Below are 12,806 nucleotides of genomic sequence, written 5' to 3'. Positions count from 1 at the left end.
AAATTCAAATGGTTGTGTCAGTGAACCATGAAGGTTCACTAATTGCAAAGTATCAGAACATTCCTGTCAGAATGTACATTGAGGCACTGAATAGGAACTATGCTGAATATATATAAGAAAGGAGTTCTTAAGCTTATGAAAAGATTCTAAACTATTTGACTTGGATCACGTTGGTATTACTTTATTCCCAAGTCTTACAAAAACAGCCCTAACATTTAAGTGTAATTCAAAGAATCAATAAATTCTTACAAATGTAAATCAGTTGGTTTGTGATTTCAAGATACTTACCCTTTTATCAGCTAATATTCCACAAAAAGAAAAGTTTGAAAACTGACTCCATAAGTAGCATAAAATACTTACTCAATGTCCAGATTAATTACCTTCTACACAAAATACATCAACTCTTCTAGGGTAAAAATAATGCTACCCAAATTAAAATGCAGGATTTTCTATAAGGAAAACAATTTAGGTACTGCAATTTGGCAGCCAAGAAAAGGGGGGGACGTAGGAGAAAAAAATCCAGGGAGCCTGGAGGGGGAAAATGATAGCCAGATTTTAAGCAGCACTAAATTAACCAAGAGCCAATATACTGTACCCTAACACAGACATGAAACAGGTTCAGGAATTAAGTAGGTTCCCTTGGGCTACAGCAGGGAGCCAGAGAATTTGCAGACTAAGGGCTGCCAAAGTCAGCCTCAACAATGCAAATCTATGAAGCCATTGAAATACTTTCACAGATGTAGTATATAACAATGAGATACGGCCCAGGGTACTATAAGTTACCTTCTCAAAATCTTCCTTGTTTTTTGGTGGTGGTAACATTGGAGCATTAGGATTTTTCAACCTCTCCCTAGGCTGGGCATTGAAAGGCAGTCCTGATGGAGGAGGTGGCAGGGTATGCTCCATCATGGAAGGTGGAATGTAGATTGGATGTGGTGGTATAGGTACAGCTTTGCCCCAACCCAGCTTCATTTCAAACGACATAATCATCTTGCCTGAAAAAGTGAAAGAAAAAACCCTCCATCACCATGATGGGATAAATTGGTTCTGCCTCACTTGAGATTTCGCCTTGTTAAGTGTGGCATTTAGGTTTGCCTGCCAGAGTTTACCTTTTGCTTCCATTGTTGATTACTGTTATTACATCTATCAGACTACAACACAGGCAAATGAAGGCCTATTACACAAATGTTTTATTCATCTTCTCCCAATGTCTGTCTTCAGGACACTACAGTACACAACTGTTATAGTTTGACAACATTCAGTTGCCAGTAGAACAGTCAAGTGTAAACTAAAATCACTGTCAGCCAGGTATGTACTGGAGCCACAGAATACATCTCACTTGTCTGATAAAACAACCTGGAAATGTCTGCAAAGAGAATTACAGCCCTGAACTGAGAAATCAGTTTACCATTTAAATTCTTCAATGCTCTTTCAGCATCTCTCCTGTTCATAAAGGCAACAAAGCCACAATTCCTTTCTCTTGCTCTTTCTTCATCGGTTCTTGGCCACATAATTTTAACACTTGCTAATGGTCCAAAGCGGCCAAATTCTTGACATAACATCTCTTCATTCATCTACATGAAAAAGAGGTAAAAGTCAACATTTTGCCACTGCATTTCTGTGACAATTGTTCATATTATTGTCCAAGCGTCAAAATTTTAATTTTTTCAGTTTCTTGAAAAACAATGCTTCATTGATACCCCCTAATGCAATCTACTACAAAAACAAGAATCTATAAAACTGCACTTTTAACTGAGCACACTCAAATTTTTAAGATACGATCCACCTTGCTTAGAGATATCAATGGAAAAAGAATTTTAACTGAGCTGGTGATTTGTAGTCTAAACCTTAACTTTTCAGCATTATGTACAGAGTATTTATTCCAATGAATATTGCAAAAAAAGTCATCTGGGCTCAAACATGCCAACACTGCCTCCTTGGCTCCAAACCGACCTGAGGATTGATGTTTCCCAGATACAGATTTGTTGTGCTTGGATCTCCAACATCATGTGATCCTGGTGCATAATCATCCAGTACTAAAATAATGGAAAAAACAAGCAAAAAAAGAAGTCATAATCCCTGCTATGCATTTAAATGACGGCATTAAATTGAGTAAGAAAAGAATCTGTATTACCACCAGATGATCTGTTTCTTCTTGAAGGAGCATCCACTGAATATAGAGAAGAAAAATATGTACAATTTAGTCTACAAATCTTGTAGCCCAAACTAACATAAAAAATAACATCTACTTACTTGAACGACGCTGCCCATCTGAATCAGACTGGGGTGGTTCAAAACGACTCAATCTACCTTTTGTTTTGTGCCTTTCATCACGCTCCTCTTGGATTCTACAAAGCAAGTTTAAAGTAAGCAACAACTTAAAATCATTCTGAAGTTTTTATTCTGAAATTTTGAATAAACTTCACGATTATGAGAATTTTTAATATGAAACAATGAGTTTGTTAAAACTTCCAAATTTCCAGTATGTCTGAATTTCTGTTTCATCAACTGGAATATATCTACCAGAATTATTCCTCATTCATACTGTCAGGGTATTTCATTCTCAAACAAAATTGACTTGGTTTGAGAAGCAGCTTACAAGAGCAGAAATAAGAACTGTGCTCTGAAAAAGTGATTCCAATGCAACATCCAACTGCCAGAGGTCCGCCGACCACTCAGGTGGCTTTTCAAGAGGCACACAACTCCTTAGTGTCTATTTATGCTTCTAGCTTTTCTAAGCCTTACTCACAGGCACACCCACATGACTATTTCCAGAATATACTGGATTTCATCTCAGTTTTTCACTCTGTACTGAGGACAGTACTCACACAAGGATCTATTTGGCTCCCTGCAGTCTGGCCTTAAATCCTGATATGAAGATACTGTATCCCAGGAATACAAGGCTGGCAGCTCCATTCATTTACACCAACTAAGGAACACGCAGCAGTGAAGCTCAGGCACTCCCCACAAAAGCCACATACAGATTTACAATGTTGTACCTACTGCTTTCTAATGCACATGGATTCATTTGTTTTCCATCTCTAACATCAGGATAAATATATGACACTCAACTGCACTCAATATATGTGCTGCTCTTTGTTGTATTACAATACATTTGAAAGTGAAAGAATCTGCTTTTTCAAGCATTATCCAGCTTGCTTTTAATACTAAGCAAGCTGAAATAAGCCTCTAGACTTGAATTACAACTCTTATTTTTGCATTATACAGAAGATCAAGCTCCTCCTACAAATTCCTCTGGATATAGTTTAGAAACACTGACAAAGCTTATTCAAGTGTGACAGACATTTCAATTGCCACCAATCTCTCTGCTACACCCCATACCGGGTTTGCTGGGCAGGTTTTGGTAGTGGGGGGCTACAAGGGTGGCCTCTGTGAGAAGCTGCCAGAAGCTTCCCCCATGTCCGATGAAGCCAACACCAGCCAGCTCCAAGACGGACCCAACAACAGCCAAGGCCAAGCCCATCAGCAATGGTAGTAATTAAGCTTAACTAAGTTATTTTAAGCTAATTAGTTATGTAATTTCCCAAGCGTTTAGGGGAGAAAAAAAATAAAAACCTTCCTTGGGAAACAGCTTAGCAAAAACAATCTTAAATACTGTCTGTAAAACAAGGCAAAACCCTTGGATTTTGTTAATTTACAGTAAAAAAATAGCAAACTTACTGCTTTAATTCTTCTTTAAAAAGTTCCAAATTACTCTTTTTCTTTTCCTTCTCTCCTTTCTTCAAAGGCTAAAATTAAAGATATATAAAACAACACTTCAGAAGACAAAATGAACAAAATTAAAAATCATATAACAAAACTTTAGATAATTTCCATGCATATTTTACCCACAGCTTTCAAACCAAGTAAACTACAGGAGGAAAAAAAAACAAAAACAAAAAACCCGAAACAACAACCAAACAGACTTGAAACATTCAGACTGAGCGCTATCAAACACAAAACTAGAAAATACAAAATTAAGGATAGTTGAAAATAAACGTTGTTACTTGTCATTCTTACAATGCAGCACATGTGATCAAACTTTCTCTACTACATATACATTTAAAATAACCAAGGCATTTTGTCATTTATTCCATTTGGAAACCAGGATGCTGACTACACCCCTAGCAAACCATCATGCTCTAATGAATTTGACAGATGCGTGTACATATATATGTAAATTATTTTACATATATATATTCAGTTATTTTATCCACAAACATTCTACTTGAAAAGAATTTCCTTCTCTTGCTTCCTTTTGGATGTAAATACAGTCTGAAAAAACTGTTACTTTAAACAGTTCAAGACCCTCAGGAAAAACACGCTTGAATGACAAAGAATATGGATACTGCAACACTACTTTTTTTTTCTTTTAACAGTAATATATGTTCCTTAACTAACTCATGTGAAATCTTATCTTCAACAACATTGTTTTTATGTAATCAAATTTAAATGAAAACGTTTCCAATAGGCAGACATACAAAATATTTGTGTTACACACTACAGCTTTGGAAAAACTGGACTTCCTACTCACCCCAGGCAAAGTTGTTTGTTTGTTTTTGTTTTTGGGGAGGGTCTGCCAAATAAATAAAATCATTTTTACCTCATTATCTTCAATCACCATTGGACAGGGCAAGTGAGTAAACTGATTGCATTACTTCACAAGTATTTATGAAAAATTTGAAAAGCAGTAATATTCTTACAGTACAAACACTTGCATAAGACAGAACAGACCTCAGAAAAATAAAAAAATGCTACAATTCATTTCTGTAACTGTAGAGCTTTACACACAATGAAGATCAAAACTGCCATCCAGTAGTACCCCACTAGTCTAAAACTGACATTGTTTTAAATCTGGAGGGAGGTTATGATGGAACTGCCCACAATTATCACATTACATTCATTTCCCACCCTAACAGACAGCATCATACATGTTTCACTTAAGCTTTAAAATTGTAGTAAGCTCTATTAAAGACTTTTAAGACATCAAAAACATTCATTACACATACACAGTAGTAACAGTAATCATATGCAATTATCACTTGACTTGAAGACTGTGTTTGTTCATAGTTCTAATATTTTCATTGCTTTTTATGATGAGCCTTGGTTTACAAAAAAAAAGAAAAAAACAAAAAGCCACCCCAAAAATAAAACCAAAAAAAACACCCCATCAAACCATACAGAAGACAAAATAAATTAAATAAAGCAAGGTGTTCAGCTTCAAAACTGTGCAAGTTCTAGAACTCAAAGAGGAACTTCTAAAGGGACTTCTCAAACTTTACCCCCGCCCCCCCCAAAAAAACCAAGCCAAACCAAACAAACAAACAAACAAACAAAAAATCAAAGAACCCTACCAAGAAAAACCTGGATCAACACAAAGGTCAATTTATTTTTTTATTTAAAAAAAAATCAAAACCAGATGGTAGCAAGAGGAATTGAGAAGAATTGCTTCTAAAATCTCAGAAATTCTCAGGACTAAAGAAGCTGTTACTTTGCAACAGCCACTAAATCCATATCCATGAGAAGTTTGTCCAAATTAGCAGGAACACAGTAAAAGGGCAGTGCAGTACCAGGTGTACTGTGCCACATACAGGGCTCCTGGGCCTCTGCATTTCATCACCTTCATATCTGCTATAGGTTCAGGCAACTCAAAATGTCCACCTTCTCTCAGTATGTGACACATGCAGATAGAACTACTCTGCAAGATCACATGGCCCTTTTCCTAAGCACTTCTAAATACATCAGGATGAAGTTAAGATTCAAGTAAGAAACTTACAGGCTTTTTGGTTTCTATCATTAGGAGGGATGGAGGTTTCTCATTAGATGGCTGACTTGGTTGATTTTTTTGATCTGAGAATCGGGACGAAGGTTTATAGATTTTACCCCGTTTTTCATCTGTTTCATGCTCCTCTGAAATTAAAGGCAAGTTAAAAGAAAATTTTATTAACTAATGCTGCACAACACTGTTCGTTAGAAAGAATGCTGTTCTTTAGTCTTGGTCATTCAATTCAGTATATTATTTAATTTTTAAAAAGCTGGTAATACGAATTTTACATAATTTAACATCTTTTATTATGAAGAAAAAGAACATAAGATCAGGTATTCTCAACCAAAGCATTTTTTCCTCTTATGGTTAAAACACAAATCACGCCACTGCCTACCTCAGTCAAAGCATGAGGTAGATTTCAGCATCAAGTTTTCTTTTCTGCTTCTAATGTAACGTATTAATTTTAAAATGCAATTCAAAGCCAATCTTCATCTTTACTCAAAGCCAAATGACCCACCACCTCCAAAAAAAGATTAGTTATACCTTTAGATGCATTAACGATTCCTCCTCTTACAAATGTTTTCACTTTATTACCATCACCTCCTTCAAAGGCAGCAAGGAATTCTTCATAGATTTCTGCAGCAGCCTTCTCATCCTCCTACATAGCAAATGTTAATCTATTTACTATCATCACAGAACAACCTTCAATAGACAGTTACTCTTAAATTAGATATGTGATATTCCTTTTTATTTTCTAGAGTTCAAGCTACAAACTGCATCAAAGGAGTTTCAAATTTAGACAATTCAAATTTTTGAGAAATGTGGGCAGAACACAGCACATAATACGCTAAGCCAGTGAGGCTGTGTGCTCCACTATGCCTGTTCCTTTCCAAGAGTTTACATGGCCATTTAATATTCAAAAGATGCCAAACGGAATAGCTCAAATCAAAGGCTTAAGAGCCTGCAGCTTTGCTGGCCTCAGCATGACAGAACAGTGCCCATTCCATCTCAGTCTTTACAATCAACCCAGGTGGCTGAAGGAGGTCAACAACAGGATCACCTTCCTGTATTTCCCCGAGAATAAATTAATTCAATGACTTAAGTTGACACACTAAATTTAGCACTATCATGATCTTCAGGCCAGTATTTTCAACAACCCAGCAGAAGATAAGCTACTAGAATACAGTACAAGTTGCACATATAAAGTTCAAACCCCAAAATTTTCAAAACTTCCACCTTACCAACTACGAGATACATATTTCCTGAATTCGGACACCCCTGAGTAATCTAAAATGCAGTATCAAATTTTAAGGTTCTTCTTAGTTCCCAATACAGTCATTAGACAAAAAAATGTTTTACAGAACTAACAAGGATGTGCACTGAAACAATTTCAGAAACAACAGGTACTCTTCGTAATTACTGAAATCCAATGATAAAGAGCAAATGAAAAACAGAAAATTACCTAAGGTGATGGCTGTCTCCATCCTGAGCAATACATCAATGGATTATTGTAATTCCCTATTTCAATAAGCCAGAGAACTTGATTTCTCACAGAGAAGCAAAGAGGAAGTCTGTCTCTATCTCAATGCCATGGATGTCAAAAATAAATTATACATGTAAAATACAATTTACTTTTGCTTTTAGAGAGCTACAATTGTCAAAATTAAGATATCTGGTGTGAAAGCTGGTTGCAATCTAAAAGCAAATTTATTTCAGCTCCGCATACAATGTGAAATTTTCATTATATACCCTTACCTTCTTTTTTAATTCTTCTTGCTCCTTCTTGCTCAGAGTCCGTTTGGCAGCACTCATTTTACCAATACTGAATGCTTTAAGTTTACTTTCCATTAGAGGCTGCAAAGGGAGTAAGAAGACAGACATCAAACTGTTTACAAAACAATTAATGCTACTTTTGACCTTGGCCTAGACCAGTAACTCAAATAAAACAAAGAAAAGCCTCCCTGTACTTATCTCTGAAGATGTCATTATTTAATACAACTAAAAAAAAATTAAATCTGTGTGGTTTTTTTAAACAAATCATCCTTGGTTTAATGAGAGACCTTTTAATACACCACTCAAACACAGCTGAAATCTGAAGGACACTTGCTGTAAGAGCCTGGACATTTATCACTGTGCAGTGCTGCAGTTTCTAAACCTTCAGAAATACATGATTTGCACTACAGTTCTTCCCCCTTCCCTCCCTGCCCCCTCAAAAAAAGTGACTATTCTATTTTGGCCAGAATAATGTTTGTGCAAGGTTGGACAGGTAATGGAACAATCAAATGGATGCTAAATTTCAGTTGTACTTCAAGGTAAAAATTAACAGCTTTGCTGAACAACAAAATGCATTCTAGAGGTTTTCATCTATTAGTTAAATGAAACAAAAAGCCTCACATTCAGCTCCTATAGTCTTTCAAATTTCTTTCAAAAACCCTGACAAAGGAAGCACTCCACATAACAGTAATTTCTGGAGTATGGAATTGGAATTCTTAAGGCTCTATTCTGGTAGTTAACAGGCAGTAAAACATCACGAGAAGAAAGACAACAGGATGGAGAGCATGTTCCAAAGACACGGGCAGTGGGAAGTTAAATGAGAGAAAAGATATTTCTCTGGAAATTCCTACCTTAACACAATAATTAGTGAATAGTCAGCACAACAACAAAGCCCCAGAAGAACAAAACCTAAGGTATGAGCCTTGTCTTCAAAATATTTATGATGCTCTTACATAGAGCACACAGTGATGCTTAAAACTATGATTTTTGCAATGACATTTCTTAAAAAAAAATCAGCTCAATAAAACATCAAGACAAATAAGATGAAACACTTAAACACTGTATTATGAAAAAAATTCCGATAGCAACTGGAGAGTTTCCTCTAGGAATAATTTTCTTTGTAAAGAGTTTTATTTCTAGTATCAGCTTCCTATTCAAAAGAAATTTACATAAAAAAGCACCATGAAAAACAAACTGTTTGAAATATCTTCAGTTTATAATTCCAGCTCAGCATCACAAACACCTCTTAGATCTGTGCCAAGCATATGACCAAGGAGCTCGTATTTCTTTCAAAGTGTTCCTGCTTCATCACTGAAAGTAAAGCTATCAGTCACAAATTTACACAGTGTTGTCTGTGAAGTTACCTGGTTTATGACACTGTTTGTCAACATGAGCTGCTGTGACAGGTTTATCAGGAGCTTTTAATTCATCTCCCTGTTTTTAATAAAATCCAGTCTTCCAGTAGTCTGAAAACCAGCAGTTTCAGTACGACAAACAATATACAACCTTGGCAAAACATGAGCACACAGCTATGGCACAGCATTGCAGGCAGAACAAATATCACACTCCTACCCAAGGCTTATCCTGTCATCAGAAAATAATCTCTCACAGTAATGTTAGAGGATACCTGTAGATCAGCCAGATAAACATTTGTTCCAGTGACATAAGGGAAGCAGCTGCAAGATAAAAGAGTTCTGGCACTAAGATCTGCTCAGTTTAGAAGTGGTTTTGGGGAAAAAAACACCTTCCAAGTGGTAGGAGCAATATAAAGAAGATTGAACTAATTTATGTCTGCTAGTTAAGATTCCAGTGAGCAATTATAACATATCATTAACCATGTGCAGCTTCACAGAATTCCTAACAATAGAACTATACAAAACTTGAAGGTCTTCCTCCTTCAAAAAATGCAAAATACTGTGAAAAGTGTAAAGCAAATGATAGAAGCAAAGAGAAACTTGCAGCTGAGTAATCAAATCTCTGTATGAAAGCCAACTTCTTTTTAAACAGAACACTGCATTGACTGTAAGGTGGCACAAAGCACTGAAGTCCCAGTTCCATCAGCACAAAATACTCCGAAGAGATGTAAGAGAAATTTTCCAAATTGTAGCAAGTAAAAGCTCTCAATAAAACAAGCTACTTCTTTATGAAAAGTTTCTGCTATCACAACTAGAATAATGCTATCTTACAAGCAATTTAACAGTTGGCAATTGACTTTTGCATTTGAAATCTTGAAGAAAACCCAAATCACAGAATGAATTGTCTGGTATTAACTCCCAGTTTGGCTCTTGCTGCCCGTTTTCATTTTAGCTCAGAAATAGGTAAGTCTTCATGCAACATACCAACCTCACAATCAGGCAAAGGTCTCTTCACTGAGGGAACAAGGAGTGGGGTGGCCAGCAAGACCAGGTTATTACTCTTACCTTTTCCTTTAATATACTCTATTAGAAAGAAAAATAAAGGATGGAATTAGGGCCATACTGTCTCAGCTTCGAGAAGCCAACTGTGTATGAAAAAGCACTTCAATATCCCATGACTCTTAGGACTGATCACCCCATATTCTCAAGCATTCCTCAGTTTAAGAGACAAACCTATACAGAGTCCTTGCAGCTTCTTTCTGTTCCAGTACCTATTATGGATGCAGTACCATGCAGCACAGCTTCCTACACTGGTGCTTGTTTTGAAAGTTTCAAGGAGTATTTTTAAACATGAAATCAATGGTTCATTTGCAAACACCTACAGGTTACATACCCAATGCACCAGACTCTGCCTGTAGCAAGTAGCTTTCTTTAAAAACAGGCCTATTTTGAGTTTGTGGGTTTGGCTGGAATTTTTTGGGGTTTTTATTTGTTTAAGTGTTTTCGACTTACATGTGAATCAGCAGATCCAGTGGTATGTACTGCATCTGGCCCTCTGACCTGAGGAGAGAATGAGGAGGAGGTGAGGCACACAACAAGAAACAAACAAACAATCTCTGGGGGTTTTTTTCAGTTCTTGGAATGTGATTTTCATTTCAATTTCAACATCCAAATACACATCATGTATTTTAATGATATATCTGACCAGGTCACCTCAGGAACATGTCAGTATAAGGCAAATAAGGAATTAAAGATAGACCATTAAAAACATCTGAATTTCCACAGCTGGATTTTATAAATATGTCACTAATGGCACCACTGGGAAAAAAAATTAAGTTTTTTGCATCTTCAAGAGTTGTCATTAAAGGCCATTAAAGATTACATAAAGTGCTTGATTATATTTGGCTTACTATAAAATAATTTCCAAAACTGCTCTTATATATTGTGCATAGATGGAAGCTGGCCACCTCAAGAACCCCAATTTGTGACTAGGTACTAATTGACAGTATTACTTTAAACTCTAACTGAACTTTAACATGTAAACCAGCATATATACAAAATCAGGTTTTAAATTACGCAATGCCTGAATTCCAGAAAACCTGACATAACACCTACTATTGAGATATTATTGCCTGATGCACAATTCGTACCTCAACTTCAACTGTTCTGGCATCAAACTGAAACTTAAGTCAAAATAAAACATTTCCATTAGCTGAAATCTGTTCATTAGTTACAAAACATTAGCATTTCTCCTTACTACCAGAAGTTTATAGTTTATACCAGAAATAGTAATATATGATGCTCATCTCCAGCTTTTCAAAACAAACAAGCACCAAATGCTACTCTAGAAGATAACTTACTAGACCTCGTTTTCATTGTGCATCCTGCTTTTCATCAGCTAAGAGACATTTCTCTTTCAACAAGTATACTCCTATGTTATACAGTAAAATCAACTTAGAAAAAAATGGTCTTCAACCAAAAGCAGTTCAACAACCAGAATTAAATGCACAAAAGTAAAGAGCAACACAAAGATACAGCCCTTCTAAGGAAGAAGCAAAAGGCTTCTAGCAGTATGTTTGGAGGTTTTTTTTAGAAAGAGAAATGAGGGAGGGAAAAACCAGAAAAATAATCATGTCTTCCTCTCAAAGACCTCCCAAATCCCCTTACTTGCAGCACTGTACATGACTCACAAGCACATCTTTGCACAGAAGCTAGTAACAAGTTTAGTACCATGCACCAGTAGCTGTTTATTAGAATACACATGGAAGCAAGGATCACAAGCATCTTTTACTAATGCCACTTCCCACAAACTTCTCCTCTTGTGTACTTGGTGCAGGATTTTTTTGTGATTCACAACTGCCTATGGCACTCAGACCAGTAATCTGTTATGCACAGTTCTACATACTGCACAAATGTAGCTTAAGGAAAGCTGCCCTCCCCTCAAGAGTTTATGAATGTATAGCCCAACATCACACAGATAAAAGAAAGACACTGTGCAAAAGAATTCCAGAGCATGGAAACAGCATTCTTCCTGCTGCCAGCTGCCACCCTGCAGCAACCAACACAGCAGCTACAATTCCAGCCTTCCAAAAAAACAATTTCAGACCTGCAGTTAAAAAGATCAGTGTCAAAGATGGAGTGATATAGTGGTGTCTGCCTTAGTATACTGACACAAATTGAGCACTGCTCCAGGAAAGGAGCTTGTCTGGCAACAGCAGAATGGAATGACCATTTCCTGATTCTCTACAGCTGCTTCATTTATGGAAGTTTCAGAAAGCAACTCCTCCCAACAGGGGTGGTGCTGAAGCTGCTTATTGGGAGGACAAAACCCAAGGCATTACACAGAGCAACAAACAGTAAGAATGATCAGTACAATGACACATTATCCTGAGGAAGAACATAAAAAAAGTAAGACACTAAATCTGTTTCTCCAGCAGCAAGCAGATGATATTGCTCAGAAAGGCTTCAGTCCACAGTAGCACACAGAGACTCTGTGGGAGTACAGCGGCACTCCCCAGTCCACCTACAGGGACCATGGCACTGCGCAGCCACTCTGAACATCACATGAGCAGCACAATTTCTATTAAGGTGCACTCAGAAAACTTCTAAAAGCAGTTTTAGCTTTCAGACCAACTTTACCCCACAGTAACTAACACCTTTGGACAGCCACATTATCTTCCTCCTTCAACAATTCTTGTTTTTCAGGTCTTCCCTTCCTATGTATAAATTTAGTTCTACCTTTGCTACTAGTCCTGACCATCCAAGCAACTGTTCTGACAAAGCACAAGACAAAAAGGTTCTTGATGGAATTACACACTGCTGTCAGTTTCTAAATAGCAGTTATTAAAAGAAAAATCACAAATTCTCACAACACTGCACTTTGCATCCATCTGCACTGCCTTGACAAAAGG

The 12,806-nt window shown here is 36.7% G+C and overlaps 1 protein-coding gene across 9 annotated transcripts in view; it reads right to left on the bottom strand.

Annotated features, from left to right (window-relative positions):
- U2SURP (U2 snRNP associated SURP domain containing) overlaps positions 1-12,806 on the bottom strand; it is a 50,977-nt gene that overhangs the window by 25,460 nt on the left and 12,711 nt on the right. For 4 of the 9 annotated variants that reach the window (XM_069025040.1, XM_069025041.1, XM_069025034.1 and 1 more), the window contains 11 exons: positions 10,408-10,455; positions 7,523-7,621; positions 6,311-6,425; positions 5,777-5,910; positions 4,535-4,576; positions 3,682-3,749; positions 2,254-2,348; positions 2,135-2,170; positions 1,954-2,036; positions 1,409-1,574; positions 784-995 (listed from right to left, as the gene is read on the bottom strand). In XM_069025040.1, coding sequence (XP_068881141.1) covers positions 784-995; positions 1,409-1,574; positions 1,954-2,036; positions 2,135-2,170; positions 2,254-2,348; positions 3,682-3,749; positions 4,535-4,576; positions 5,777-5,910; positions 6,311-6,425; positions 7,523-7,615 — 1,044 coding nt within the window. In that variant the 5' untranslated portion in view covers positions 7,616-7,621; positions 10,408-10,455. Of the gene's footprint in view, positions 1-783; positions 996-1,408; positions 1,575-1,953; positions 2,037-2,134; positions 2,171-2,253; positions 2,349-3,681; positions 3,750-4,534; positions 4,577-5,776; positions 5,911-6,310; positions 6,426-7,522; positions 7,622-8,904; positions 9,149-10,407; positions 10,456-12,806 lie in introns of those variants that run through there. The other 5 variants (XM_069025035.1, XM_069025039.1, XM_069025036.1 and 2 more) reach the window with 5 other exon arrangements.

This window comes from Aphelocoma coerulescens, chromosome 9, assembly GCF_041296385.1.
Source record: "Aphelocoma coerulescens isolate FSJ_1873_10779 chromosome 9, UR_Acoe_1.0, whole genome shotgun sequence".
In the NCBI taxonomy this organism is placed as follows: Eukaryota; Metazoa; Chordata; class Aves; order Passeriformes; family Corvidae; genus Aphelocoma; species Aphelocoma coerulescens.
This window is presented reverse-complemented; position numbering and strand designations above follow the sequence as displayed.